The 27,796-nt window shown below is 39.1% G+C and overlaps 1 protein-coding gene across 2 annotated transcripts; it reads left to right on the forward strand.

The window, feature by feature from the left end:
- LOC108331527 (probable inactive ATP-dependent zinc metalloprotease FTSHI 4, chloroplastic) lies at window positions 1–27,796 on the forward strand. 2 transcript variants are annotated; one of them, XM_017566252.2, is made up of 17 exons: window positions 4–397; window positions 598–853; window positions 1,880–2,252; window positions 5,672–5,930; window positions 7,417–7,548; window positions 23,937–24,011; window positions 24,077–24,202; window positions 24,305–24,414; window positions 24,493–24,571; window positions 24,678–24,815; window positions 24,900–25,011; window positions 25,635–25,798; window positions 25,908–26,013; window positions 26,206–26,282; window positions 26,612–26,755; window positions 26,843–27,010; window positions 27,149–27,796. In XM_017566252.2, the coding sequence occupies exons 1-16, from the start codon at window positions 164–166 to the stop codon at window positions 26,984–26,986; spliced, it is 2,529 nt and encodes an 842-aa protein (XP_017421741.1). In that variant the 5' UTR covers window positions 4–163; the 3' UTR covers window positions 26,987–27,010; window positions 27,149–27,796. The 2 variants fall into 2 exon arrangements, with proteins under 2 accessions (XP_017421742.1, XP_017421741.1); XM_017566253.2 differs by lacking the exons at window positions 26,843–27,010; window positions 27,149–27,796 and having other exon boundaries at window positions 1–397; window positions 26,623–26,760.

Raw genomic sequence — 27,796 nt, forward strand, 5'->3', positions numbered from 1 at the left:
AATTATCCTCTACCCCTAAACCCCAACATGAACTTCAAGATGCAGAAAGCTGATAACTACACTGCAATTTGGAGACACTCTTCAATGTGGTGAAGCGAAGGGAAGAAGATATGAACGTAGCCAAAAGCTGAAACTCTTTATCCTCACGTGATTATCGAAGAACATGAATTCTTCAATGGCAAACACCATCGATTGGCTCCAACTCCCAAAGCCCTTCTTCCGTCCAAAAACCCATATCCCCAAATTTTCCATCTTTTCACCTCGCTTTCTCACTAATGCATTTCTCCCTCGCAACTTCACAAATCGATGCAAACTCAGAATCAACGCTTCCAATTCTGTTTCCAACACACCCAACAAAGAGCAAGAACAAGACTCTGAATCCGCGCAACTATTCGAGGTTGGTCACAAAAGGAAAAAAGGGAACTATTTTAGGAAATTCTGGAAACTAAGAATTCAGTGTTATCTATATTGTGGGCAGTTTTGATTTATTATTTCTTCTTGATAGTGCAATGCAAATATGCAATTTTTGATATTTACGCACGTGTGCATATTTCGGTTGGAACTTGTGTGTTGATGAGAAAAGTGAACTGTGCACAGAAACTAAAGGAGGCGGAAAGGAAGAGAATGGATGAGTTGGAAGAGTTTGACAAGAAGGCGAACGTGCAGTTAGAGAGGCAGCTTGTGATGGCTTCTTCGTGGAGCAGAGTTCTGTTGACTTTGCGAGGAAAACTCAAGGGGACTGAGTGGGATCCTGAAAATTCACACGGGATAGAGTTCAGCGATTTTTTGAGACTTCTTGAGTCTAATAATGTACAGTTTATGGAGTACTCTAATTACGGTCAAACAATATCTGGTGGGGATTTTTCCTTTTCCTTTTCTTTTTCAGGAGTAGAAAAAAAGTAGTTAAATGAAAAAAGTTTCTTAAAAGTCAAGTGCATAGTTTATTTTAACTTTTGTGAGCTGCTAGGTTTGTTTTAACTTTATATTTTCTTTTCTCATAAGTGCTTGTAGAGAAATTTGTCTTAATAGAGTCTATATGTTATGCTGGACACGAAACTAGGTTGCTAGTTGTGAGGAAGATGTTTACTGGGTATTATTAGTTTTATTTTTGGCTTGGAGATTTGAATATGTTGTATGAGGATGTTATGATAGTTAATGCGGATAATGTGACTCTGAGTTTAGAAGTTTAGCTGAGAGATTAGAGAAAACTCTGTTTTATATTGTATTTGCACTTTTTTCGCTTCTGAGTTTAATTTGGTGCATTATGTGAAGTTCTTACTGTTGGGTTGAAAGTGTTAGCTGGTTGATGAAATTAGTTTGTGTTTATTTCCGTTTTTGTGCTGTCCTTTTGAGATAATCTTGTTTTGTTTATTGCGAATTACGTAATGAAGATATGGGGATACCAATTTTTTTACCTGAAAAGAAAAAGAAGGTGGAGATATAAGGTTGGTTTGGTGGTAAAAGCTGTAGGGAGAGAAGAATAGGTCATGTGTTCAAATCCCGTCACTAATAAAAAACATTGCCGATTAAAAGAAAAAGAAAAAGGAAAAGAAGGTAGAACAGGGAAGTGTCAGCAGAATAAACCGCAGAATGGCATAATAATATCAATTGTCCTTCAAACTGCACTTTCAACATTTAGGTTTGTTAAATTTGTGTTTTGTTGAGTTTGAAGGTTTCGTAAGCTTCCCAACAGGCAATGTGAAAGCATGCACAATCTGGCATTTTATCATTTTACAATATGTATTGCAATGTATTTTACAAAGTTATTGTTTTGGTGCAGTGCACTTTGGTCCATGCTATTGCTTCAGCCAAGCTATGTAAAGCTGTAGGTCTGGTTCAAATGTTGTTTTGCTCAACATTTGTTTTTATGTTTCTGCAGTTATTCTACCTTATTACAAAAACGGGACAGTGATAGGAACTGAAGGGAATCCCAATGATATTATTTTTCGGCGTCATCCAGTCAATCGAATGCCAATTGATAGTTGGAATGATGTATGGAGAAAGCTACATCAGCAAATTGTAAATGTTGATGTCATTAATGTAGATGCTGTGCCTGCTGAAATATACTCAACTGTTGCAGTTGCTGTCATATGGTCTATGCGTCTTGCTCTAGCTGTTGGTTTTTACGTGTGGATTGATAATTTGATGAGACCAATATATGCAAAGTTGATACCTTGTGATTTGGGAACTCCTAGCCAAAAAACTAGCCAGCCACTCCGAAGTCGTGCACTGGGATCTCTAGGACAGAGTCGGTAAGTGGATAAATTTTCTCAATGTTTCCTGTTGGTTGTTGGAATTTCACTTTTTTAGCTGGCTGAATGTTAGGACTGTGGGAAAGGAGTTAGTTAAGACAATTAGGGTATCAATTATTTAGGGGCTAATGAGTTAAATAAGTCGGTGGATGGGGAAATGATTTCATTCTTTGGGTATCATTTGTAATTGAGAATTAGCACTTTGTGAGTAAGAAATCTTTGGAGGAGAGATTGATCACTTATTCCTCCTTTTTATTCTACTCAATAAAATATTTTTTTCCTAAATCTGGTACTGTTGGAGATCCAACATCAACTTGAGATCTTTAAAATCCACTTTCTAAGATGGTATTAGAGCATATAAGAGCCTATCTTAATGAGATTTGTTTAGCATGTCATTCTACCAACTTTGAACAATCTCTATTCTATGCTCACAATGACTAGGGATATGACCAAAATATGAAATAGGGGTGGGTGTAAACCCTACTTTAGTAAACTAGTTTTATGAGGCTGAGTTAGATTTAAAGTTCATTTTCTAATAATAACATTGATATTTCTCACTCAACTTTTTTTTAATAAGATTCACATTTTTGGCATCATTATGAACATTAGTATTCCAGCTAGGTTGTGTTACGTATCCGTGTCGGAGACTTAACTAACCACGATCGTAGGTAGAAAGATAACCCTCAACTCTCACAGTAAATCGATAGAATAGAATAGTAACTGAATAAACCTCTTTTATTGATAGAAATATCTGAATCAAAGAAAGCAAACAATAATTGGGAGCATAACCTCCTTCAGTTACTTGGGAGCATAACCTCCCTCACAGGAGCATAGCTGCCTATCAACAAACTCAATAATCAAAAGCATGCCCTAAACAATAACATCTAGCTTTATTTATATTAAATATTTCCCTATAATATAATTCTATTTACTATAATTAACTTCTACTGAATATTTCCCTAGGATATAGCTCTATTTACTATAATTAACTTATATTGAATATTTCCTTAGGATATAATTCTATTTACTATAATTAACTTATAATATTATAACATCCCAAAATATAGCATAATACTATATCATAGATTAATCACATATAATAATATGATAGATCAGTTCATAGAGAGTTAGTAAAGTATTTTAACAGTACGGTTATCCAAAATAACCATAAAACTAAAAACTTTACAGAGTAACATAAGTCTGATACAAAAATATAGACATAAATCGAACGGTGATACAACACCATGTATAAACCGATCAGTTTACAAAAGATAAGCTAAGCCCATTGACCGAACGGTCCATTCTAAAACTATATATAACTGATGATCGAGCGGTCCTAACCTAAGCAACAAGATCCTCGCCTTCCAACGCTTGCTCCACCGAACACTCATTGCCTTCTGCTCACATCCATAGGATGATCATTGCAAAAGAAAAGGTAACCGGATGAACAAAACAAGACAAAACAAGAAAGTAGGGTAAGCTAATGTAATTTAATTATAAACACATCTATACATTTCATGCAATTTTAGTCCATACGAAACCGAACGATACATCATGCAAACACTGAATACAAATAATCACATACACACCGAACACCACAATTCACACACACACACACATATATATATATAAACCGAACAGTATGACTTGACTATCCGGATTGTATGAATATGTAGCTACAGTCGTCTTTGCACTTGTGGTAGTGTAACAGCTGACACCAATCAAGCTACTACCCAAGGTTAATCCCATAATACCTACCTCGGCACCCTGAGGTGGTAGGACCTCTTGCTATTCTCACAAATGAAATATCTCTCTCTATGTGAGAATGATACTCATAGAATTTCAGGATGAACGCTAGCTTAGCATATCCATATTCATACTTTACAATTCAATAACCATACACGAGACATTCCGCCTTGAAATTCTCTTCCACAGTATAATTATTTCCCGTCCATCCTAATTGTTGTCCCAGTTAGGATAGTCACTCTTTAACCGATCGGCTCCAGCTCTTCACCGCCTTCCACTTGCTTCCCTTTTCCTCCTACCGTTCGGCTCCCCTACTTCCTACCGTTCAACTCCCCTGCCTTCTATCCTATCACCAGTAACCTATCAGGTTGACATTCTAGTATTCAATAGTCATATGTCATCACATGGAAAGCTGCCTACAAGGAAGAAAAAATATACAAAAGCATGAGGGACTCAACCAAATTGATGCTTAGAAAAAAATAACCACTCCCGCGAAGGATATAACTAAGCAAAACAAAAATTTGGAATTTGATACCTATTACAAAAAAAAATCTATATTAAGACTAGAAGGAAGATCATTAACCTACATAGGCAAGTCTATTGTCAATCCCAATGTTGGCAAGACCATTAGCACAACAATTGTCTTCATGATAAATGTGAGAAACCTTAAAGTCTAAAGCATCACATCTTTTAAGACACTTAATCCATCTTCTTCTAAGAACCCACTGAACAGTTCGAGGAGAAGAAAAAGCTTGACAAAGCAGGGTAGAGTCATATTTTAACCAGAATCCACAAAAGTCTCTATAGTCACATTCAACTTATAATTGCTAGAGAATATTTATCATCATTTGGCCTTACTCAAATAACTAATGTTTTTGGGCTAGGCAGTTTGTTGTTTGAGATTTAGAATTAAATTGTGGGGAAGTGAACTATGATTCTTACTTTTTACTTCATTTTGTTCATAAAAATTGACATTCTAGTAGAATCTATCGGCTATGCCCTTTGTCTTTAAAATTTTTCTGGCTAAACGGTGGCTGGGCTACTTACTACTGTTGTCATAGAATTATCTACTATTATTTTTTTGTTTCATAAATCATTATAAGTTTGGAATAGTCTAGGCTGCTGGATATGGCCACTTAGTGTTTACTTCCTAAATACTTTGCACTTACTTGACTGTAAACATGTGGGTATTAGCTCTACTCACTGCATAAATTATTTAGAACTTGGACGAGTTCTACTTTGCAACTGAAATTTTGATGATTGAATTTGTCGTTATCAAATTTAATTTAGATATTTGTATTGGGAGACCGTAGAGGCAAAACCAGTGCGTCCGCCGCTTGGATTTGCCCACCCATTATTATTTATTATTTCTTTTTCGCATGATATATGGACAGCTGCTGTTGCTTCTATTTCATGTTTTGGGCCTTTGTTTTCCTTTATCTTTATGATGATATTTAGGTCATGTTGAGGGATGCACACCAACACGGCTATATTTGCAAACCTTGTATGTTATAAGAAATGTGGGTTTGTGGTGTCTGGCTCATGATAACGGGTGAAGTTTTGAATATTTTTGGGAAGCTTTTGGTGCAACTTCTTCAAATAAAAAGAAAAGCATTAGATTTTGACAGCCAATCTATTTACAGCCAGAATCTAATTGTTATGTTTCCCCTCAGGGCTAAATTTATATCTGCAGAAGAAAGAACTGGTGTTACATTTGATGATTTTGCTGGCCAGGAATATATAAAGAAAGAACTACAAGAGATTGTTCGAATTTTGAAGAATGACGACGATTTTCAAGACAAAGGAATTTATTGTCCAAAAGGTGTACTTCTTCATGGGCCTCCTGGAACAGGTAAAACCCTACTGGCCAAAGCCATTGCAGGTGAAGCAGGACTGCCTTTCTTTGCAGCCAATGGCACAGATTTCGTAGAGGTGCTGCCTCTTCTTCAAAGATGTTCATATGCATTGAATTGAAATTTGCAAGTAGAACTTTGAAAATTTTGTTTGGTTCAATATCTAAATCCCAACAAAGGATTTTTGTTCTAAATAAATCATAAGGATGTTTGTCTTTGCAAGTAGATTTCATAGGAATTTTGTTTGAAAATTTGCAAGTAGAATTTAATTTAGTCCGGTATGTTTGTAGAATGGTCCTTCCTTCCACCTAAACTTAACTCCATTAACATTTTAAGTTAACCCCCCATCCCGACCTCCATCACCCTCCTCCCAGTCCCCTCTTCTTCCTCCACTCCTCAACTGCACTTCCTCCCTTTCTCACCACATCCAATCTCTTCTACCCCCGACCCCACCGCATCCTAAACTACCTGACCTGCAAAGACACTTAACCCCTTCCTCTTCCCCCTCCACCAACTTGTACCCACACCCACACCCACACCCACACCCAACACCTTCTTCAACAATATATAATGACATAAAAAACTCCCCTAATAGCAAAAAGAAAAGAAACTTCATTTTTGAAACAAACAGAAAAAAAGTTCTTTTTTGCATCCTTTTTTTTTTCAAAATTTTGGCAAGAACAAGAACCATAAGGGCTACCTCAATCTAAGAGATGTAAAAGTTGGGGTGACATTTCAGGCTGAGATTCCTTTTTTAAAGCAAAGGTTTAATTTTTATATTTGGGAGAACAAATAAGGAAGAAAGGGAATTGAATGAATGAATGAATGGATGGTGAAGATAGAAGAGGAAGAGTTTGGTGTGGGTGTATATGGGGTCGGGAGAGGGAGGGGGAAGTAGGAGAGTGGAGGAGGAAGATGGAGGATAGAATGGGATGTTAATTTTAAAGGTCAGCAAAATTAGGTTTAACATTATTGAAGGACCATTTGAACCACTTTATGACATAAATGACTTAATTGAATTTTTTAAAAGATAATTTAACCTTAAATTTGTATAAAATGTATAATTTGACCTTAAATTTAGGTTAACTCTAATTTTGTTGGAATCGTCATTTAGTGTCTACTTTTACATAATTTGGTCCTTCAAATTGGATTATATCAGAAATTGACATTAGAGGACCATTTTGATGTATTATTATTAAAGGACCAAATTGATGCCACTTGTATCTTTTGATGACCCTAATTTGTTTTTTTATTAAAATACCAAGGTTAAATGGAGACATCAACATATTAATCATTAGCTAATAATATGGAATCTAGTATTCCTCTTCACAGATAATGAGATAAATTTGACTCTAATTAGAGTGTGCTAAGTGCTAACTATTTGTATCTACATAATGTGCTTCGCAATATTCTTTTTGTTTACATGGATGGACTTCATGATGGCATGTCCCCATGAAATGCGCAATGTTGCATTCGATAAGGCTTGTCCTGATTTTGTTATACCTGATTTATTTGGTACTTTACAAATAAATGAGATTGACTCATTTAATGTCTTTTCTTCCCAGATGTTTGTAGGGGTTGCTGCATCGCGTGTTAAGGACCTCTTTGGAAATGCAAGATCATTTTCACCTTCTATAATCTTTATTGATGAGATAGATGCTATTGGTAGCAAACGTGGAGGACCTGATATTGGTGGAGTAAGATATGAACTACTTTTATATGTTTTTTTTTTCTGTACTCCCAAAGAAATTGGTGTGGAAAAAGAAAACTCCAGATTTGATGTTTTTGTAGCACTAATGTTTGATTGACTAAAAATTGTCAAAGTTCTAGTGTTCTATCTAGAAGGAACAAAAGACATCAATGTAGGAAAACTATCCAATCCATTTATGAACTTGAAATGGATGCTGATTTAAAAAGACATTGTGCTCCTACATGGAGGCCAAATGCATATTCTTTCCCTCCAAAGCAGCTTATGTAAAGATATATACTATAAAATGCTAAAGTAACTCTCCACTGTGCACCAAAGCATAGTAAGTTAATATGAAAAATGATGATTATTAAAGGGAGACGTACAGATGACAGGGTATTGAACGTGGCAATGTTGATTCATTTGTGTAATGCTATGGACAATCCCAATGAACGAGGTAAAGGGGGAGAGTCTGATTGTGTAGGAGACGAGTCTCTAGGAAGATGGGAAATAATTAGGCCAGAAGTAGTGGGTATGATTTGTCATTAGATATATTATATCTTTTATCTTTTAGTTAGTTTATTATTATTTCTCATTTGTATTTTGGGCTTAACCCATATTTCTTCTATTATAAATAGAGAACCCTATGTGTGTATTTTACACAAGGGAGATTAATTCAAATATAGTTTTTCACTATATTTAACATGGTATCAGAGCAAGTTCTCTGATCTTCTTCCGAGTCTTTGCTGTCTGCCGGCGGCCGACCATTTTCTCTTCTTCTCAGTGCAGCAGTCGCCGACCATCGCCGCTTTCCACTGCCGTCGCTGCTATTGTTGTCGCCGCCACTTTCCGCTGCCGCCGCTGTCGCCACGGCCGGCCACCGTCACAGTTTCGACGGGTGACCTGCGGATCTGGACCGTCTCTTCGAGCGACGGCAAACCACGCCGGTTTCGAGAGCCAGTTCTCAGTCACGCGCTGCCACGCAACGCTTCTTTCCGGCCAGTCCGTCGCCGGCCGCCGGTCGCTGTCACAGTTTCGATCGGTGACCAGCAGATCTGAAGCGTCTCCTCGAGCGACGGCCAACCCCGCTGGAGACAAGCACAGACTCCGCTCAACGCGCCTCCACGCGCCGCCTTCTTCTCTTCAGATCTCGGGCGCGTGTTCTGCACGTGCCGCCTTCTCGGTGTCGGAGTTTCATCGCGACACCTCCATAGCTCTCGCCGGACCTCCCTCTCTCTGTTCAGACCTTCTAGAGCAGCCATTGCTGCCATCTTCGTCTGTCTTCGTCTCCGCCGTTGATTGTCTAGGCACCGTTTTCCGCTGTACAGGAACTGTTTGCCGCTGTCCAGCCATTGTTTTGCCGCTGTCCGCGTCGTCTGCCGCTGTCCGCGCCGTCTGCCGTTGTCCGCGCCGTCTGCCGTTGTCCGCGCCGTCTGCCGCTGTCCACGCCGTCTGCCGCTGTCCGGCGCCGTCTGCCGCTGTCCAGCGCCGTTTGCCGCTGTCCCGCGTCGTTTGCTGCTGTCCAGGCACCGTATGCTTCCAACCACTGTAGGCCCCATCACCTCGTCAGTTAGTGATGGCAGTCCCTGTAGTTTTGTCGCTTCCAGCCACTACAGGCCCCATCAGTCAGTGATGGCAATTTAGTCCCTACAGTTTTATAGCAGTCAACCGCCGCTGCAGTCGCTACCGCCTCAGACAGACGCAACTGCGTCAGTTCTTCTTGGGCTAGAGTTTAGCCCGATCTTCTTGTGATACACGGCTAAGTATCGCCACTTGGAGTTGTCCAACAAAGAATCTTGGACCTCCAACATATCTTTGGATCTTTGATGCCTTTGTTTCAGCATTGTAGCTTAATATTTGGTTTTGTTTTAGTGGTCCAGCAACTGTGATATTCCACATTTCCACCCTTCACACTAAGGGGGAGTACGTTTCCAAGACACTGCAAGTCACATATATATGGGTGTAGTCCCTGGAGTTTTGTAGATTTCAGCTACTACTGTTGATCCCATCACCCATCCATCATTGATGAGGATTTAGTGTAGTCCCTGCAGTTTTTTAGCTCTTAGCTTTCAGCTACCACTGTTGATCCCGTCACTCTTCCATCATTGATTGGGAATCAGTCCTTGCAATTTATCATTGTCCACACGGCTCTCCTTCATCCACTTTTGAAGTTGAAGTTTCACAAGCTGCTGTTAGTCTATCTATGTTTGCCTCACACTCTTGAAGACAAATCATCTAGTTCAACACTGAGTTCATCTATTTCAAGCTTAGTTCATACAATTTGTATGCACCAGCTTGAGGGGGAGTGTTAGATATATTATATCTTTTATCTTTTAGTTAGTTTATTATTATTTCTCATTTGTATTTTGGGCTTAGCCCATATTTCTTCTATTATAAATAGAGAACCCTATGTGTGTATTTTACACAAGGGAGATTAATTCAAATATAGTTTTTCACTATATTCAACAGTCAACAACAAAGGGGATCGGAGATGAGACAAGTGTGGAAATAATTTAAAAGAAACCATGACCTACTACGAGCATAATATCAATGTCATGAAGCACAAAGTGAATCGGAAGAAAGGACAAGCCTAAAAGATGCTAATACCAACAAAATCAATATATCTGTTGTCCTGATAGTAGCTCTTCTAACCTATTAGCAATTAACACTATCCAAGAAATGACATTGGATTTCATGGTCAGTTTCTTATTTTTATTGGAGTTAAGGCATAGACAAAAGTGCATATGGAGAGATAAAGAGGAAGAAAATAGAAGTTCTACTTTGAGAATAATAGAAATTGGCTCACCTGATTTTGGAGGATGATGGGTGGTGGCATACACTTGATCAAATAGCATGCAGTGAATATGTTAGGTTCCTAGATAGAGGAATCCAAGAACACACACTTGGCAACACCAAACACACAGAAACACTGAAACACTCTTGTATTATTATTCTTGTAAGAAAAGAATACAAAGAATACAATTTGTACCCTTCCAACGGAGCTGTCTCCCCTCACATAGGAAAACTAATGTCCTGTCACTAAGATATAATCAACTCAACCTCCCATCCCTAGACAACCCTTTCCGTGTTTAAAGAGTCCTCCTAATCTGAGCATAACACCCCACCAGGACAGTTCTCCTAGCCCCTGCTTCCTAATTGTCCTAACAGACCCCCAACTGTTTATGCTTTACTTTTAACTCCTTTCCTCCTTTCATAAACCTTCCAAATCCTATCATTACACACCGCTGCAGAACAACTTTGTTCTCAAGGTTGGAACAATGAAGCTTGAGCCCATGACATTGTGATATGGTGTTATCACAGGAAGGGAACCCGCTGGCTACTACCTGCAACTTCAGGTCTAGAGGCTTGGGTGGTGGTCGAAATGAGAGACAAAATTTATGGGACCATTTTCGTGTCTTCATTATTTCCTTGAAAGTGAGGAGCTTCTTATTCTTCCCTGTAAAAGAACTTCTACTCGAATTATCCAAAGAAGAGCCATTATTACTCAACTCGAAATCATGCTTGGTAAGATCTTCAGTCGAGACTATGACCTTTTCCTAGACACAACACCCTGAATCTTGTTCAAAGAGATTGATGAGTGTCACAAACTCACACCAACCCCCATCCTTTGCAGCTTTTGAGTAGTGGTTATTGTGTAAAATAAGACTGATTTATTATTCTCAATCATAAAAAATACATTATGTTACTTTCTATTTGTAATAATCTAATTCTCCTAAAAAAGGAAATAGGGAAACTAGGAAAGTAAAATAAAGGGAAATAGGTAAACTAGGAGAGTAAAATAAAATAAAGATTATATATCTATTTCCTCTAATTAGGAAGATTCTAAAGATATTATCTCAAATTACAACACTCCCCCTCAAGTTAGATCATACAAGATTGTATGAACCAAGCTTGGAATAGTCAAACTCAATTGTAGAGAACGTCAATAAACCAAATTGGACAGTAATGGACGAGGGCGAACTAGCACCATGAAACTTCAACTTGGACAGCAATGGACGAGGGCGAACTAGCACCATGAAACTTCAACTTGGACAGTAATGGACTAGGGAGATTTCCATCAAAAATAGATGATGACTTGCAGCAGCAAACAACAACAAACTACAAGAACAGATGAAGGGCCTCCAGTCCTGAGTAGCAACAAACTGCAAGAACTGTATTGGTATCAATAATGGCGAACAACAACAAAACTTCAAGAACATGATTTTCATGAGTAATATATGGGAGGCCTTCAAAGGCTAACAACCACAAACCTGTAGGGACTTAACTACCCTAAATAGCAACAAACCTTCAGGGACTTAACTACCCTAAACAGCAACAAACCTGCAGGGATTACACTACCCTGCAGCGGCACTAAAAGGCTAACAGCCACAAACTTGTAGGGACTTTAACCACCCTGAACAACAACAAACTTTAAGGGACTTAACTGCCCTAACAACAACGAACCTTTAGGGACTTAATTGCCCTAACAACAACGAACCTTTAGGGACTTAACTGCAGGAACTGAACTGCCTGCAATGGCTAACACCAACAAACCTATAGGGATTAACTACCCTGCGGTGGCCAAAACTTTTCTTCCCCTCACGACTGAACGGCATATGCACGTTAATGACAGAACGTGAAGGTGGGAGAACTGGTGAGAACCGATCCGTACTTGGGGACAAATATGAAACCCCTAACATCAAACGAGTCAAATCAGCGGGCGGTCTCATAGAACAACTCTCAGTGAGCTTTTACAACAAGCCATTAGAACAACTCTCAGTGAGCTATTACAACAAGGCATTGGCAGAAACCAAAAACACCAAAGATTGGGACTTATGATGGCATCAAAAGGCTAAAGACAGGTTGGAGGTCCAAAGTTCTCTGCTGGACTACTCCTAAATGGTGATAGTTGTTAGATGTTAAGGATTTATTTTCTGTTAGTTGGGCTTAGCCCATTCTGTATTAAGGGCATTGGCCCTTATGTTTCACTATAAATAAAACTACCCTTAGTGTATTCAAAACACAAGGGGATATTTTCTCCTAATCCTCTCCATTTCTCACATGGTATCTAGAGCATAGGATTAGGTCCAGCCAACTCTAGTTTTCGGCACAACTCATCGCCGCCGCCGCGCCACTGTGGCTGCCGCTGTCGCCGCCGCCGCCGCCGCCGCCGCCTCCGCCGCCTCCGCCGCCGCCGCCGCCTCCGCCGCCGGAGTTCCAGAATTGACCGACGACCACATCATCGGCATCGTCTCGCCCGGGCGACCACCGTGGTACAAATATCGCAGCCAACGGACCAGTCACGCGCCTCCACGCGCCGCCGCCAGAATCGCCGGAGCCGCCGCTTCCCACCGCGCGTGACGGCGCGTCGCCGGAGAGTTCCGTCGCCGATCTGGACCGCCGTGATCGCCTCCTCGTCCTCTTTCTGGATCTGTGATCGTTGCGTCAATCGGAGCACTTTGGATTTTTAGGGTTTCTCCTTCTCCATGGCATCTTCCTCTTCTACGAACACTTATGTTGGTGGCTCTTCTTCTGATCCTTCAATATACACCAATTATGTGAATGTACACTTGTCTATTGACAAGTTAGATGGCACAAATCATGCAACATGGGCGTCTGACATCAAACTTTGGTTGAAGAGTCAAGGGTACTTAGATCACCTTACTCAAGATGTGACTACTGCTACAACGGATGACACTTCCCGCTGGATGAAAATTGATGCTCAGCTATGCATTGTCATAAAATCCACCATTCACTCCTCGTTGAAACAAATGTTTCGATCATATGAAACATGTTCAGAAGTTTGGGCACAGGCGAAGTTGTTGTACACAAATGACACTCAACGCCTGTATGGTGTTTGTCAGGACCTATTAACTGTTATTGGTCCACGCAATCATGGTCCCATGGCCGAATATTTGGGTAAAATTCATGCCCTTCTTCATGATTTTAATGATATATTACCTCCTGCTCCCACTCCTGCTGAAGAACTGGAACAACGATCAAAGTTCTTCATGTTGTTGGCTTTATACGGACTCTCTGATGACATCTCTCATGTCCGTGATCAGATTTTGGGTTCTCCTGTCATACCCAACTTTACTTCTACTTGTTCAGCTCTTCTGCGTATACCGAGCAAACCAGTCACTGAGACATCTCCTCATATTGATGACTCCTCAGTTATGGCTATCCAACGTAATGATCGAAGTCGGCCTCGCAGGCAAAATAAAGGACGTGTTACAAAATGTGACCACTGTGGCAAGTTAGGCCACAAAATTGATCAATGTTATGCACTTCATGGACGACCTCCTCGACCTGTAGCAATGGCCAATTCTGAACCATCTGGAGACCCTCCTACTTCATCTAATACCGTAGAAAAACCTGCAATCTTTAACGAATTTCTCAGATGGTATGAGGATCGTCAGCACTCTAGTTCCACTACATCTGCATCTGTTGCACGTACAGGTACACCTTTTGTTGGTCTGACTCACTTTCACTCCCTCGGATCTTGGGTCCTTGACTCAGGCGCCACCGATCATATCACTGGTAACAAGTCCTTATTTTCTTCTTTGTCATGTCCGGATAACTTACCCTCGGTAACAATGGCTGATGGGTCTAGAGTCTCATCTCATGGTGTTGGTACTGTTGATATTTTTCCGTCCATATCCATTGATCATGTACTTTATGTTCCCGGGTCTCCTTTCAACTTATTGTCCATAAGTCGTCTAACTCGTACCCTTAATTGTGTTATCTCATTTACTAAAGATTCTGTTTGGTTGCAGGACCGGAGTTCGAAACACATGATTGGCACAGGATGTGAGTCTCATGGCCTATACCATCTCCGCCCTTCTCCACATGTTGGCGTAATCATGGAGTCACCATCCCTTCTTCATGCTCAGTTAGGTCATCCTAGTCTTGCCAAACTACAACAACTTGTCCCGAGATTGTCACAATTATCAAGTTTGTCGTGCGAGTCTTGTCAGTTAGGAAAGCATACTCGTAGTTCCTTTCCTCGTAGTGTCTCACAACGGGCATCGTCCCCTTTTTCATTGGTTCATTCTGACATTTGGGGACCTAGTCGTGTTAAGTCCAATTTAGGTTTTCAGTATTTTGTTACTTTTATTGATGACTACTCAAGATGTACTTGGTTGTTTTTAATGAAGAATCGTTCTGAGTTGTTTCCTATTTTCCAATTATTTTTCAATGAAATAAAAACACAGTTTGGGGTTTCTATTCGAACTCTACGTAGTGATAATGGTCGTGAATACCTTTCTCAATCGTTTACACATTTTATGGCTTCTCATGGTATTCTTCACCAAACCTCATGTGCTTATACCCCTCAACAAAATGGGGTGGCTGAGCGCAAGAATAGACACCTTATTGAGACAACTCGTACTCTTCTAATTCATGGTCAAGTACCCTCACGTTTTTGGGGTGACGCCGTTCTCACGGCATGTTACCTTATAAACCGCATGCCATCTTCCGTCTTAGATAACAAAATCCCTCATTCTATCTTGTTTCCTCAAGATCCTCTACATCCTTTACCTCTTAGAGTTTTTGGGTCTACTTGTTTTGTTCATGATTTTAGTCCTGGTCTTGATAAGTTATCTCCTAGGTCTCACAAATGTGTCTTCTTAGGATTTCCACGGTCACAAAAGGGCTATAAGTGTTTTTCCCCTTCCCTCAATCGTCATTTTATCTCTGCTAATGTTACTTTTGATGAATCTTCTTTCTACTTTTCACATCTATCTTCGAGTTTTGAACCTCCACCTGTTACTGTTGATATTCCTATTTTCTGTGATTCTCCTAGTGATGCTCCACCCATTTTGTCTCCTCCTTCTTTGGACTCTCATTCACCACAGGATCGTCCTTCACCACCACCCCTTCAGGTGTATAGTCGTCGCAATCGTCTCCCTCATGACTCACTTCCAGTGCCGGTTCCTGTGTCTCCTCCGGCTCCAGCAAATGAGTCTGACCTGCCCATTGCCCTTCGTAAAGGTATACGCTCTACCCGTAACACTTCTCCCCATTATACTGTTCTTAGTTACCACAGATTGTCACCATCTTTTTATACATGTCTCTCATCCATTTCTTCTGTGTCCATTCCCCACTCTGTGGGTGACGCCTTAACTCATCCTGGCTGGCGTCAAGCTATGCTGGATGAATTAAGTGCTTTACAGAAAAGTGGAACTTGGGAGCTTGTCCAATTACCATCTGGAAAGTCTGTTGTTGGTTGCAGGTGGGTGTATGCTATCAAGGTTGGTCCTGATGGCACTATTGATCGTCTCAAAGCTCGATTGGTTGCCAAAGGCTACACACAGATTTTTGGTTTGGATTATGGTGATACCTTTTCTCCAGTGGCAAAAATGACCTCTGTTCGCCTATTCATTGCCATGGCCGCTCTTCGCCAATGGCCTCTTCACCAACTTGATGTCAAAAATGCTTTCCTTAATGGTGATTTGCATGAAGAAATTTATATGGAGCAACCGCCTGGCTTTGTTGCTCAGGGGGAGTCATCTGGATTGGTATGTCGTCTTCGCAAATCCTTATATGGCTTAAAACAATCTCCTCGGGCCTGGTTTGGTAAATTTAGCTGTGTTGTTCAACAATTTGGTATGTCTCGCAGTGAAGCGGATCATTCAGTGTTCTATCGCCACTCAAATGCTGGATGTATCTACTTAATAGTGTATGTCGATGATATTGTTCTCACAGGAAGTGACTATCTTGGCATCTCTAAGATGAAACAACACCTTTGCCATCATTTTCAAACCAAAGATCTTGGCAAACTCCGGTATTTTTTGGGTATTGAAGTAGCACAATCCAACACCGGTATTGTCATATCTCAGAGGAAGTATGCGTTAGACATCTTGGAGGAAACAGGGTTAATGAACTCTAAATCTGTTGAGACACCTATGGATCCTAACATCAAACTCCTACCAAATCAGGGGGAGCCTTTCTCAGATCCTGAACGGTACAGAAGACTAGTTGGCAAATTAAACTATCTTACTGTTACACGTCCTGACATTTCCTTCGCAGTTAGCGTTGTGAGTCAATTCCTAAACTCCCCATGTGAAGACCATTGGGATGCGGTTGTTCGCATACTGAAGTATATTAAAGGATCACCTGGAAAAGGTTTGCTATATGGTCCTAACAACGATACAAAAATCGTTTGTTATTCAGATGCTGACTGGGCTGGTTCCCCGTCTGATAGGAGATCTACTTCTGGATATTGTGTCTCTGTTGGTGGCAACCTAATATCATGGAAAAGTAAGAAGCAAAGTGTTGTGGCAAGGTCCAGCGCAGAAGCAGAATATAGAGCTATGGCATCAGCTACTTGCGAGCTTGTGTGGCTTAAACAATTACTCAGTGAATTGAAATTTGGAGATGTCACTCAAATGACACTTATATGTGATAATCAAGCTGCTCTCCATATCAGCTCTAACCCTGTCTTTCATGAGAGAACCAAGCACATTGAAGTTGATTGTCACTTTATTCGAGAAAAGATCATATCCGGAGACATCAAGACTGAGTTTGTTAACTCAAGCAACCAGTTGGCAGACATATTCACTAAGTCCTTACGAGGACCTAGAATTGATTATCTTTGTAACAAGCTTGGAACATATGATTTATATACTCCAGCTTGAGGGGGAGTGTTAGATGTTAAGGATTTATTTTCTGTTAGTTGGGCTTAGCCCATTCTGTATTAAGGGCATTGGCCCTTATGTTTCACTATAAATAAAACTACCCTTAGTGTATTCAAAACACAAGGGGATATTTTCTCCTAATCCTCTCCATTTCTCACAATAGTTAACACTGTATCACAAGAAGTACGGGCTAAACCCTAGCCCAAGAAGGAATTTCTCTGTAGGGGCTGAAAAATATTTCCCTCACGGCAAACAGCCGGTAGCGACAAACTACAAAGGTTACAACAACTGACTGCCGCGATGGCGACTGACTGCGCCGGCACCAACTGGGGTAGTAGCGAAACGAAGCACTGTTGCTCGAGAAACAGAAACGAATGGAGAGGTAGAGAACCCTTCGAAATGGAGAGGAAAGAACTGGCGCGATGGCGTCGAAAGAGGTCTCCCTGTCGAGATAGCGTGTCATGAAGTATATCCAGCGATTCAGTAGAGTGGCAAGATGATGGCGTTAAAGTGACATCAGAAGGAGCATATTACAGAGATGGAGGTCCGGCGACACGACCGGTAGCGGCGAGATTTCGACACTAGGAGGGTAGCGCGTGACAAACACGCACCCGAGACCAGCTGAAGAAAGGCGGCGCGTGCGGAGGCTTCTTGGAGGTGGATTACCAGGGTTGAGTCGCGCTCCTTGAGGCGCACCCAACCCTTATCTTCGCCGGAGAAAATGACGACAGCGGCGGCGGCGACTATCGGACTGATTTGGCGCTCGTGGCAACGCGTGAATGAGAAGTAGCCATCGGAACCGGCACGGTTGGCCGTCGCTCGAAGAGACGATCTAGATCCGCTGGTCACCGGTCGAAACTGCGACGGTGGCTGGCGGTGGACGGTTGCCGGCGGCGTAAAGCGGCGATGCACAGCGGAATACAGTGAACAAGGATTGAACTCTGGAACTATAGCTTATAGCTAGGTCAGATTGAACTTTGGAAGTATAGCTTATAGCTAGGTCAGATTCAACTCTTTGGAAGAATAGCTTATAGCTAGGTCAGATTCAACTCTGGAAGTATAGCTTATAGCTAGGTCAGATTCAACTCTCTAGACGTATAGCTTATAGCTAGGTCAGATTGAACTTTGGAAGTATAGTTTATAGCTAGGTCAGATTCAACTCTTTGGAAAGGTCAGATTCAACTCTCTGGAAGTGCAATTTTGTGTAGCTGTTATCAGAAGGATAGACGTGTTGGTAATGTTGGAGAAAAAGCTAGAATTCTAAGGTAGAACTTGACTAGGGCAATTGGAGCCCATTAAAACATATGTTAAAGAAGAGACTTTTAGGGGGCTGCCGGCGGCCATGGCGTCCGGCCGTCGGCAGACAACAAAGACAGCGGAAGCGGATCAAACAAGCTCTGATACCATGTGTAAAATAAGACTGATTTATTATTCTCAATCATAAAAAATACATTATGATACTTTCTATTTGTAATAATCTAATTCTCCTAAAAAGGGAAATAGGGAAACTAGGAAAGTAAAATAAAGGGAAATAGGTAAACTAGGAAAGTAAAATAAAATAAAGATTATATATCTATTTCCTCTAATTAGGAAGATTCTAAAATTTATGGGACCATTTTCGTGTCTTCATTATTTCCTTGAAAGTGAGGAGCTTCTTATTCTTCCCTGTAAAAGAACTTCTTCTACTCGAATTATCCAAAGAAGAGCCATTATTACTCAACTCGAAATCATGCTTGGTAAGATCTTCAGTCGAGACTATGACCTTTTCCTGGACACAACACCCTGAATCTTGTTCAAAGAGATTGATGAGTGTCACAAACTCACACCAACCCCCATCCTCTGCAGCTTTTGAGTAGTGGTTATGAAATTCCTTGGTGAAAGATTTATCCTCCATGGTCACCATTGATAACTGATGGCTAACAAAACAATTCCAATCATCGGAAGTATTTCTTGAATTTGTATCCATGGTTTTCCTCTTCTTTAGCAGGTCCTTCCACCTAGAAAAATTCTTGCTTATCCAAGTGAACTTTCCCATATGCCCATCATACATCCAATAACCCCTCTCCCTTCTTTCGGCAATCACACGAACACTCATGGAGAAACTGCTGAATTCCTTGCTCACGTGACATGAGGTGTTAAAAACCCTGGAATCATCCACCAAGAACCCTAAATCCATAATGAAAAAATCCAATATTTTCATATCTTCATTCCATTCCAATCTATTACTGTCACCGCACTTATTATTAAGCCATAAGAATGCCTATGCATGTGATTGGATCCACACCTATGGTTCAACATAGACATCCTAACATCCCAACAACTCCTACTAGATAACACCACACTATTTTCTGTGTCCTTGCTTTCCAAACACCTAGACAAATACTCAGCCATGTCCACATTGGTGATGTGGGTTTGAAACTTGTACTTTTTCATAGGGCCTCTAGCTTTCCCAAGGAATACTCCCTCAACTGATCTCTTTGTGTTGATTTTACTTGGGACTCCTTGAATTCTTGGATGAAATTTTTTTCACTCTCAGTCCTTTGTTACTGCTATCAAACTATCTAATACCATGCTTCTCCTGTTCCCCTCAACTAACCTTGGCAAAGTTGTTGTAAGATCTTCCCAAGAAAAATTCTTGGATTTTTGCTGCCAGGACTTGAATCCCTGTTCTGTTTTTTCTTCCAGGTTCTTTGATGGTTGGGTTTTTATTGAATTTTTTCCTTTATCTGATGGTTGCTTTGCTTTCTTGATGTCTTGCAAAATCTTTCTCAGAATCCACACTCATCTTTCCCTCTTTCTTTTCTTTCAAGATATCTTGAAGAAATTCCTCTTTCCTTCCTATTTTTCCACCGTTAACAGAACTTTGATCTTCATTTACGGACCCTTGAAGAAATTCCTCTTTCCTTCCTATTTTTCCACTGTTAACAGAACTTTGATCTTCATTTACAGACCCTTGACTGTCTTCTAATCCTTTTTCCTAGTTCTTGATCTTTTTCGTAAGTTCTCTGAACATGTCCAAGAATTCTTGATGTCTCTCTCTGGTCTCCACTCTCAGTTCCTCCAAAGACCTTTCCAATGTGCTCACTCTCCCTTCCATGATTTTTCCTCCACCAAGATCCAGCAAGTCGGACCAATTTGTTAGGTTCCTAGATAGAAGAATCCAAGAACACACACTTGGCCGCACCAAACACACACAAACACCGAAACAGTCTTGTATTATTATTCTTGTAAGAAAAGAATACAAAGAATACAATTCGTACCCTTCCAAGGGAGCTGTCTCCCCTCACATAGGAAAACTAATGTCCTGTCACTAAGATACAATCAACTCAACCTCCCATCCCTAGACAACCCTTTCCCTATTTAAAGACTCCTCCTAATTTGAACATAACACCCCACCTGGATAATTATCCTTCCCCTGCCTCCTAACTGTCTTAATAGACCCCCGACCGTTTATGCTTTACTTTTAACTCCTTTCCTCCTTTGATAAACGCTCCAAATCCTATCAGAATATGGCATACCCCAAAATATATGGTATGTTGAAGTGAATGAGCAAGGTATAAGCTATCTCTAGATGTTGAATTTTTTGTTGGCTATGCCATTCAATTGTGGGTTATGATCACATGATTATTGTATTAAAGTAATCTTCTTTGTTGGAGATCTCACATCGACTAGATATAAGATGATTAGAGCCTATCCTAGTGAGAATTGTTGTTTGTTGGATCTATTGTTCAATTCGCTATCAAGCCACTTTCGGACTATTCATGAATGTCTAGTTTCACGCTCGACATGTTTATGCCTCGGTATGAGGGAGGTGTGTTGGAAGTCTCACATCGTTTAGAGATAAAACCAATTTATAATATATAAGTGGGTGCAAACCTTATCTTACAAGCCAATTTTGTAAGGTTGAGTTAGGCTTAAAATCCACTTCTTAACATTATGAAAATGGAACACGAAATCATTGGTGAAGCAGTAGTCCACAGGATTATTATTAAACCATTGATACCATATAGAATTAGAAGAGGATTGGAGGTAAAACTATATGTTAATCCGTCCTTGCAGGTACATAGTTATACTACAACGAATTACAAGAGAAATTCGAGGCAGTTACAACTACTTGAGAAAAATATAAAATAATAGATAACGAATTTTAGAGAGCTTGATTACTCATCTCAGATGTTCTCTTATTTATATTTATAGAATTCTAATACAATGAGTACACATAAGAGCAAAGATCAAACTAGAGTCCTAGGTACAAAGATAGGTTCAACTCGTATAGGAATTTAATGATCCACACATGCACAAAACACACAACTAAAAACTAAAGGAGAAATTGAAAAATGAGGTTCATTTGGAAACACAATGGAATATGAAACTTTAGGATAACAAGCAGGAAGAATGACATCACTCCAATGATGGATAGGTAGATTGACACCAAAATAAGACATGAGTAGTTTCAACTAAGTATCTATTTTTTTCTCTCGCTATACCATTTTATTGAGGTGTATGAGGAAAGATTGACTGATGTAAAATATCATGTAAAGTTAAAAGGGTAGAAAAGCCAAAAGGAAAAGTATTCTTTAGCCTTGGCACTTAAAATCTTGACCACTTGGCCAAATTGGTTTTTGATTTCATCAAGGAAAGACTCAAAGATATTCAGAAGTTCAGCCTATCTTTCATTAAGTAAACCCAAGTACATTGGGAATACTCATCAATAGAAGTGATGATAATGAAACTCAAAGGATGTGACTCAACTTGAATCCCAAATATCAGAATGAATTATAGAAAAGATATAGTTGCATCTTTTCCAGTTCTTTTCAAAAAATAAGACCAAACATGTTTTCCTAATTGACATGACTCATAATCTAAGGCTTGAAGTTTGCTAAGTTCAAGAATCACCCTTTTTAATTTTGATGAATGTGGATGGCCTAAACGATCATGCAAAAAGTTTAGGAGATGGGGATGCTAAACAAAACATTGATGGTCTAGTACTAAGATAGTAGAGTCCTTTAGATTCATATCCTTCCCTAATCAATCAACCTACACCATGCTCTTGTATAACAAAAGAAATGACATAAAAGGTTATGGAACAATTTAAAGATTTGGTTAATTGGCTTAAAAAATTAGGCTAAAAGAACAATTAGGGACAATAAAAACATGCTTTAAGTTTAAGGAGGGAGAAAGGTTGATTTCACCAACTCCCTAAGATGCAACTTTGGATTCATTGGCCAAGGTAATAATGTAAAGAATTTCAGAATGAGAAATAAAAGAAAATAATGAAGCATTACCAAAAATGTGATTAGAAGCACTTGAATCAGTTATCCATGAACTTTGACACTCCCAAGGTTTGTGAAATACAAGCTTTTGACAAAATACAATGGGTAAAAAGACTATGTTTGGCTACTAGACTTTAACCTGAAATATTCTTGATAGTCTCATTAGATAACTTTGACTTAGAAACTTTAGATTTGGAAACATGGGTGCCTTGTAAGGAAAGTCATGTAAAGAGTAACAATTCTCTTGGGTGAGACTCATTCTTTTACATGTACATTGAGGATGCCCTCTACCACGTGGACGCCCTGCTATAGCACCTCAAATTCCCTTTTCAAGGGTAGAAATTATGTTAGAGGAGATAGTCCCCGAAAAGATGTTGAACAAGGTTGAGGCTGGGAGACCAAGTAGAGAAAACAAAAGGCAACCTAGAGTTTCAAGAGAGAGAAATCTAGGGTTTTAGGTGAGAGAAACTATGATCAACTCTAGGACTTCACCAAATGGTACTGGAATGAAGAGAAAGGGAAGAAATTGGCTGAGTGCTTCAACAAGTCAATCCATGGTGGTCTAGAAAGATTCTGACCATTGGAAGTTGGGGCGTGAGACACGCATCTAGGGCAGTTGCAATGGTCATGGTGCATGGCGGTGTGTCAGCCAGAATTCGGATGTGCGACCACCAGGGTTGGTTCACACTCCTCAAGGCTCACTAGACCCAACTGCTGGAGGATGAAACTCTAGTGGCAGAATGCAACACACCGCTGTTGACAATTCAAATAGTGACCATATGAAAATGTATTTGTTGGACAGAGACAACAGAGCAAGATCGACATGCATTGGTACCAATTTGAGAAAAATATAAAAGAATACATAATGAATTTGAGAGAGCTTGATATGTTCTCAAATTTATATTAGAATTTTGATACAACGAGTACAAGGAAGAACGGAAATCAAACTAGAGTCTAGATACAAAGATAGGTACAACTCATATATTAGTTTTCCAATACATCTATTTCCTACGTATATTAAATACCTATTCTAACACAACTAATACCACAGTACAACACATTAAACAGGTGCTCAAAATTAGCAATTTCTTCTGACCGTATAAAAACCATGTACCACGTCTTGGGATCATGAACATGGTAACTAACAAAGCAAACAAAACTACATATTTTCATGTCTTCAGATTTGTGACATATATTGGCTGTAGTGCAACGGATTTTGATTATAGACATCTTTAGAATGTACTATTTTTTTTTTTATTAACTATAAACTTTATGAAGTACAGTGACATTAGAATTCATCTGATGTAATTTGAAGAGCTTTTCTTGGGGCTTTTTTTTATGATTTTATGTCATGCAAGATTGCCGATAAAATGTTCCTGGCAGAACCTGTACATCATTTTTTCTAGGCTAGGACATTGCTTATTGTTTTCTTATTTCCCTAGTTCTCTCGACTTTTCTAATGAAACATCTGGAATTACATTATGTAGGGAGGTGCTGAAAGGGAACAAGGTTTACTTCAGATACTGACTGAGATGGATGGATTCAAAGTTTCCACAGCACAAGTAAGTTTTTAATTGGTTGCTGGGATCATATAGATGTTATATGATATACTGAACTGGAATTTCAGGTGCTGGTAATAGGAGCCACAAATAGGTTGGATATTCTTGATCCTGCTCTATTGAGGAAGGGTCGTTTTGACAAGATCATCAGAGTAGGTTTGCCATCAGAGGATGGAAGATATGCTATTTTGAAGGTATTTCACCACTGCAACTGTTATTTGCTCTGATCTTGTTTTCCTCTACTATCTCACCATCTTTAATTTCTTTTGATCTCATTTCTTTATAATGCACACTAGGTGCATGCTAGGAATAAATTTTTTCGTTCAGAGGAGGAAAAACATACATTACTGAAGGAAATTTCTGAGCTGACTGAAGATTTTACCGGGGCAGAGCTACAAAATATACTGTAAATAATCTTTTGGGATGTTGCTGCACCTGTCTATCATGAGAATATCAGCTAATATTATCTTGAACTAATTAACAGGAATGAAGCTGGAATTTTGACAGCTAGGAAGGATTTGGATTACATTGGACGAGATGAGCTGCTTGAGGCATTAAAAAGGGTTGGTGTTTCTTAGCTTCGTTCTGGCTGGGCAATAATATTATTTATGACATTTTGAATCATCTTCGGTGCAAGTTTACAATGTGATAAATCTTATGGATTTGCAGCAAAAAGGAACATTTGAAACTGGGCAAGAGGATAGTACTGATATTCCTGAAGAATTAAAACTCAGATTGGCATACAGAGAAGCAGCTGTTGCTGTTCTTGCATGTTATTTTCCTGAGCCCCATCGTCCTATTTTAGAGGTCATTTCGGTTTTATAGAAAGTTCCATGTGTTTGTGCATACATTATTATTTCAACTGTGTTATTGGGTGTTTATCTTTTGCAGACTGATATAAATTCTATCCGTAGCCAGCCAAATATGCGTTATACTGAAATTTCTGGTCAGGTTTTTGCAAGGAAATCAGATTACATAAACTCTATAGTTCGTGCTTGTGCTCGTAAGTTGTTTTTAGTTTCAGGACATTTTGGAAAGTCTTATTTGCAATCTGATAGTACTTTCATTTATTTGACTTTCATCATTTAGATATTGTTGTTTAAAACATTACATATTCTGTTTCTTGAATCTTGAATAATAATTATACTAGATTAAATGAAAATTAGTGGTATGGGGGCGGTGCTGTTATACTCTGTCACTGTTATTCAAAAGATTTTTTTGGTTAGTAATGCCTTTTGCTTTTTTATTGTGGCACCCAATTTATATAAAAAGTTTTATCTCCTGAATAAATGATTGGTTTTGATGAATTTATAGCGGTGAGTTCAACATGTTAACCTCAAGTGTACAATAAATTATTTTGCTCGTGAAAACCAACAGAGGCAAGGTTCTTAATGTAAACTTAAATTTGTATTTCGTATACTCTTTAACAGAAGAATACAAAGAACTTCCTGTAGTTAGCCACAAGATGATTATCTAAGATTGGTTCTTAATGTAAACTTAAATTTGTATTTCGTATACTCTTTAACAGAAGAATACAAAGAACTTCCTGTAGTTAGCCACAAGATGATTATCTAAGATTGGTACTTTGGTTATTGAGTTCTTTTGCATATTAAAATTTGTTTGTAGCAAGAGTAATTGAGGAGGAGATGTTTGGGATTGACAATATGTGTTGGATCTCTGCAAAGGCAACATTAGAAGCTTCAAGGCGTGCAGAGTTTTTGATTCTGCAGACAGGAATGACTGCTTTTGGGAAAGCATATTACAAAAACTATAGTGATCTTGTGCCCAATGTATGTTAATGGGAACTAACGGCTTGTGCTTTAATACACATTTTTTCCCTTAACAGAAATGTTTGAGAAGTATAGTTGTATCACAACTCATGTTGAACATTTTATACAGCTTGCAATCAAGCTTGAAGCACTTAGGGATGAGTATATGCGTTATGCTACTGAGAAGTGCTCATCGGTGCTAAAAGAATACCATTTGGCAGTTGAGACAATCACAGGTCTGGTTCTCTCGTGAGTTTTTTTTTTTGTTAACCAATGAGCCATCTCTTACTGGTATTTATTTAGTTCATGATAATCGAGACCTACTTTTAGAAATTAACTTTTTCTGTATTGCATTACTTGGCAATTATTGATACTTTCACATGAAGAGGTGCACGGGAAAAAATGCTACATGTTTACTTGTTTTGCAGATATTTTGCTTGAAAAGGGTAAAATCGAAGCTGAGGAGATTTGGGACATCTATAAGAGTGCTCCTCGTGTAGCTCAGGTTAGATCATGAACTGAAGTGGAGCAGCACGTTGTCATGTTTTTTCATTTACCGGCCATTAAAATTGTTATACTTGTGCTTGTGTGTGGGATTGAGATTTCCTATTGATACAATTTTTGGTATTTAATGCATGATTTGGAGGTATTCTCACATTTCATCAAGTGATTTGGCAGATATTTATTACTTGTGTCATTTATTGAATTTTTTACGCATTACAAAGTTTTTGTTAGGCAGGCCCTATCCCCAATCTTTCTTTTTTTAATATCAATATTCTTGGTTGAATAAATGATAATCTTTTGAGATTGAATTTTTTTCCGAGTCTTGTTTAGTCTCCTGTCAGACAAGTTGATGAATATGGAGCACTGATTTATGCTGGACGATGGGGAATCCATGGGATCAGTCTTCCTGGAAGGGTTACATTTGCACCTGGCAACGTTGGATTTTCGACCTTTGGGGCACCTCGTCCTTCAGAGGTACAATTGGAAGCCTTTTATATAAGGTTCCATAGTTTGTCATACAACTGATTTGTGCTCTTTCATTTTTCCTTCGTTTTACTGTAGACACAAAATGTTAGTGATGAAACTTGGAAACTAGTAGATGATATCTGGGATAAAAGGGTTCAAAACATTAAAGATGAAGCTACAAAAGTGATCGAAGAGGAGAAGGAAAAGCCACAACTTCTAATGGCTAGCCATTTTCTTTGAGAGCAACTTAAATTTGACATACAGGTTTGTTAGCATTTAGTTATATTCCAACTTCAATTATCTCTAGAGTTCATAATTTTCGTTTTGGTTTTGGTTGTGGGGAGTAAATGAATAAGGTGACAATTGGAGCATGATTTATTTAACATCAATTGTCATTTACAGATGCATCTATTTATTGGGAAAAGAACATAATCAATCATGTCCGGAAATAGCAACAACGGGTCAAACTAAGTACGCATGTTTTCTCTCATCTGATGTAATTTGCACTGTAAAACTTCGTGCTGCCCTTTTCTTTGAGAAGCTGCCCTTGCCCACAGTTCTTTTTCAATATGAATATCAACCTTGGATGCATATCATCAAAAGGAAGATTGATATATTTTTGACCAAGCTGAAGGGTACTTATAAATATTCAAATATCATCGAAACCTTTTTGCCACAGATGGAGCTCTAAGGGTTTTGGTGTGAGCTGTTACGTGAAAGGCTTTGCTACCCACATTGTAATTTCTCACGGGGATTATTGAGAGAATTGTAAATTTATTAAATTATCCCTCATGTTTCAATAGTTACTTTGTAATCGTTCTCTTTAGTGGTAAATTAAAGTGGTAAAATTGTTGCACCACTTTTCCTTTACATGAATTTTTGAATAACCTACCCTGCTCTGCAGACGACAGTTTAGCTCATGTAGACATCCCACATTAGATATGATGTGAAAGTGAAGTGATGTATACCAAAAGGGGTGTGCCAATATTAGTACTCTATATTTTATTAATTCAGTAGCCTTCGTATAAAATAATTCCTGACATTGATATT

The sequence above is a fragment of the Vigna angularis genome, chromosome 4 (genome assembly GCF_016808095.1).
Source record: "Vigna angularis cultivar LongXiaoDou No.4 chromosome 4, ASM1680809v1, whole genome shotgun sequence".
Lineage (NCBI taxonomy): Eukaryota > Viridiplantae > Streptophyta > Magnoliopsida > Fabales > Fabaceae > Vigna > Vigna angularis.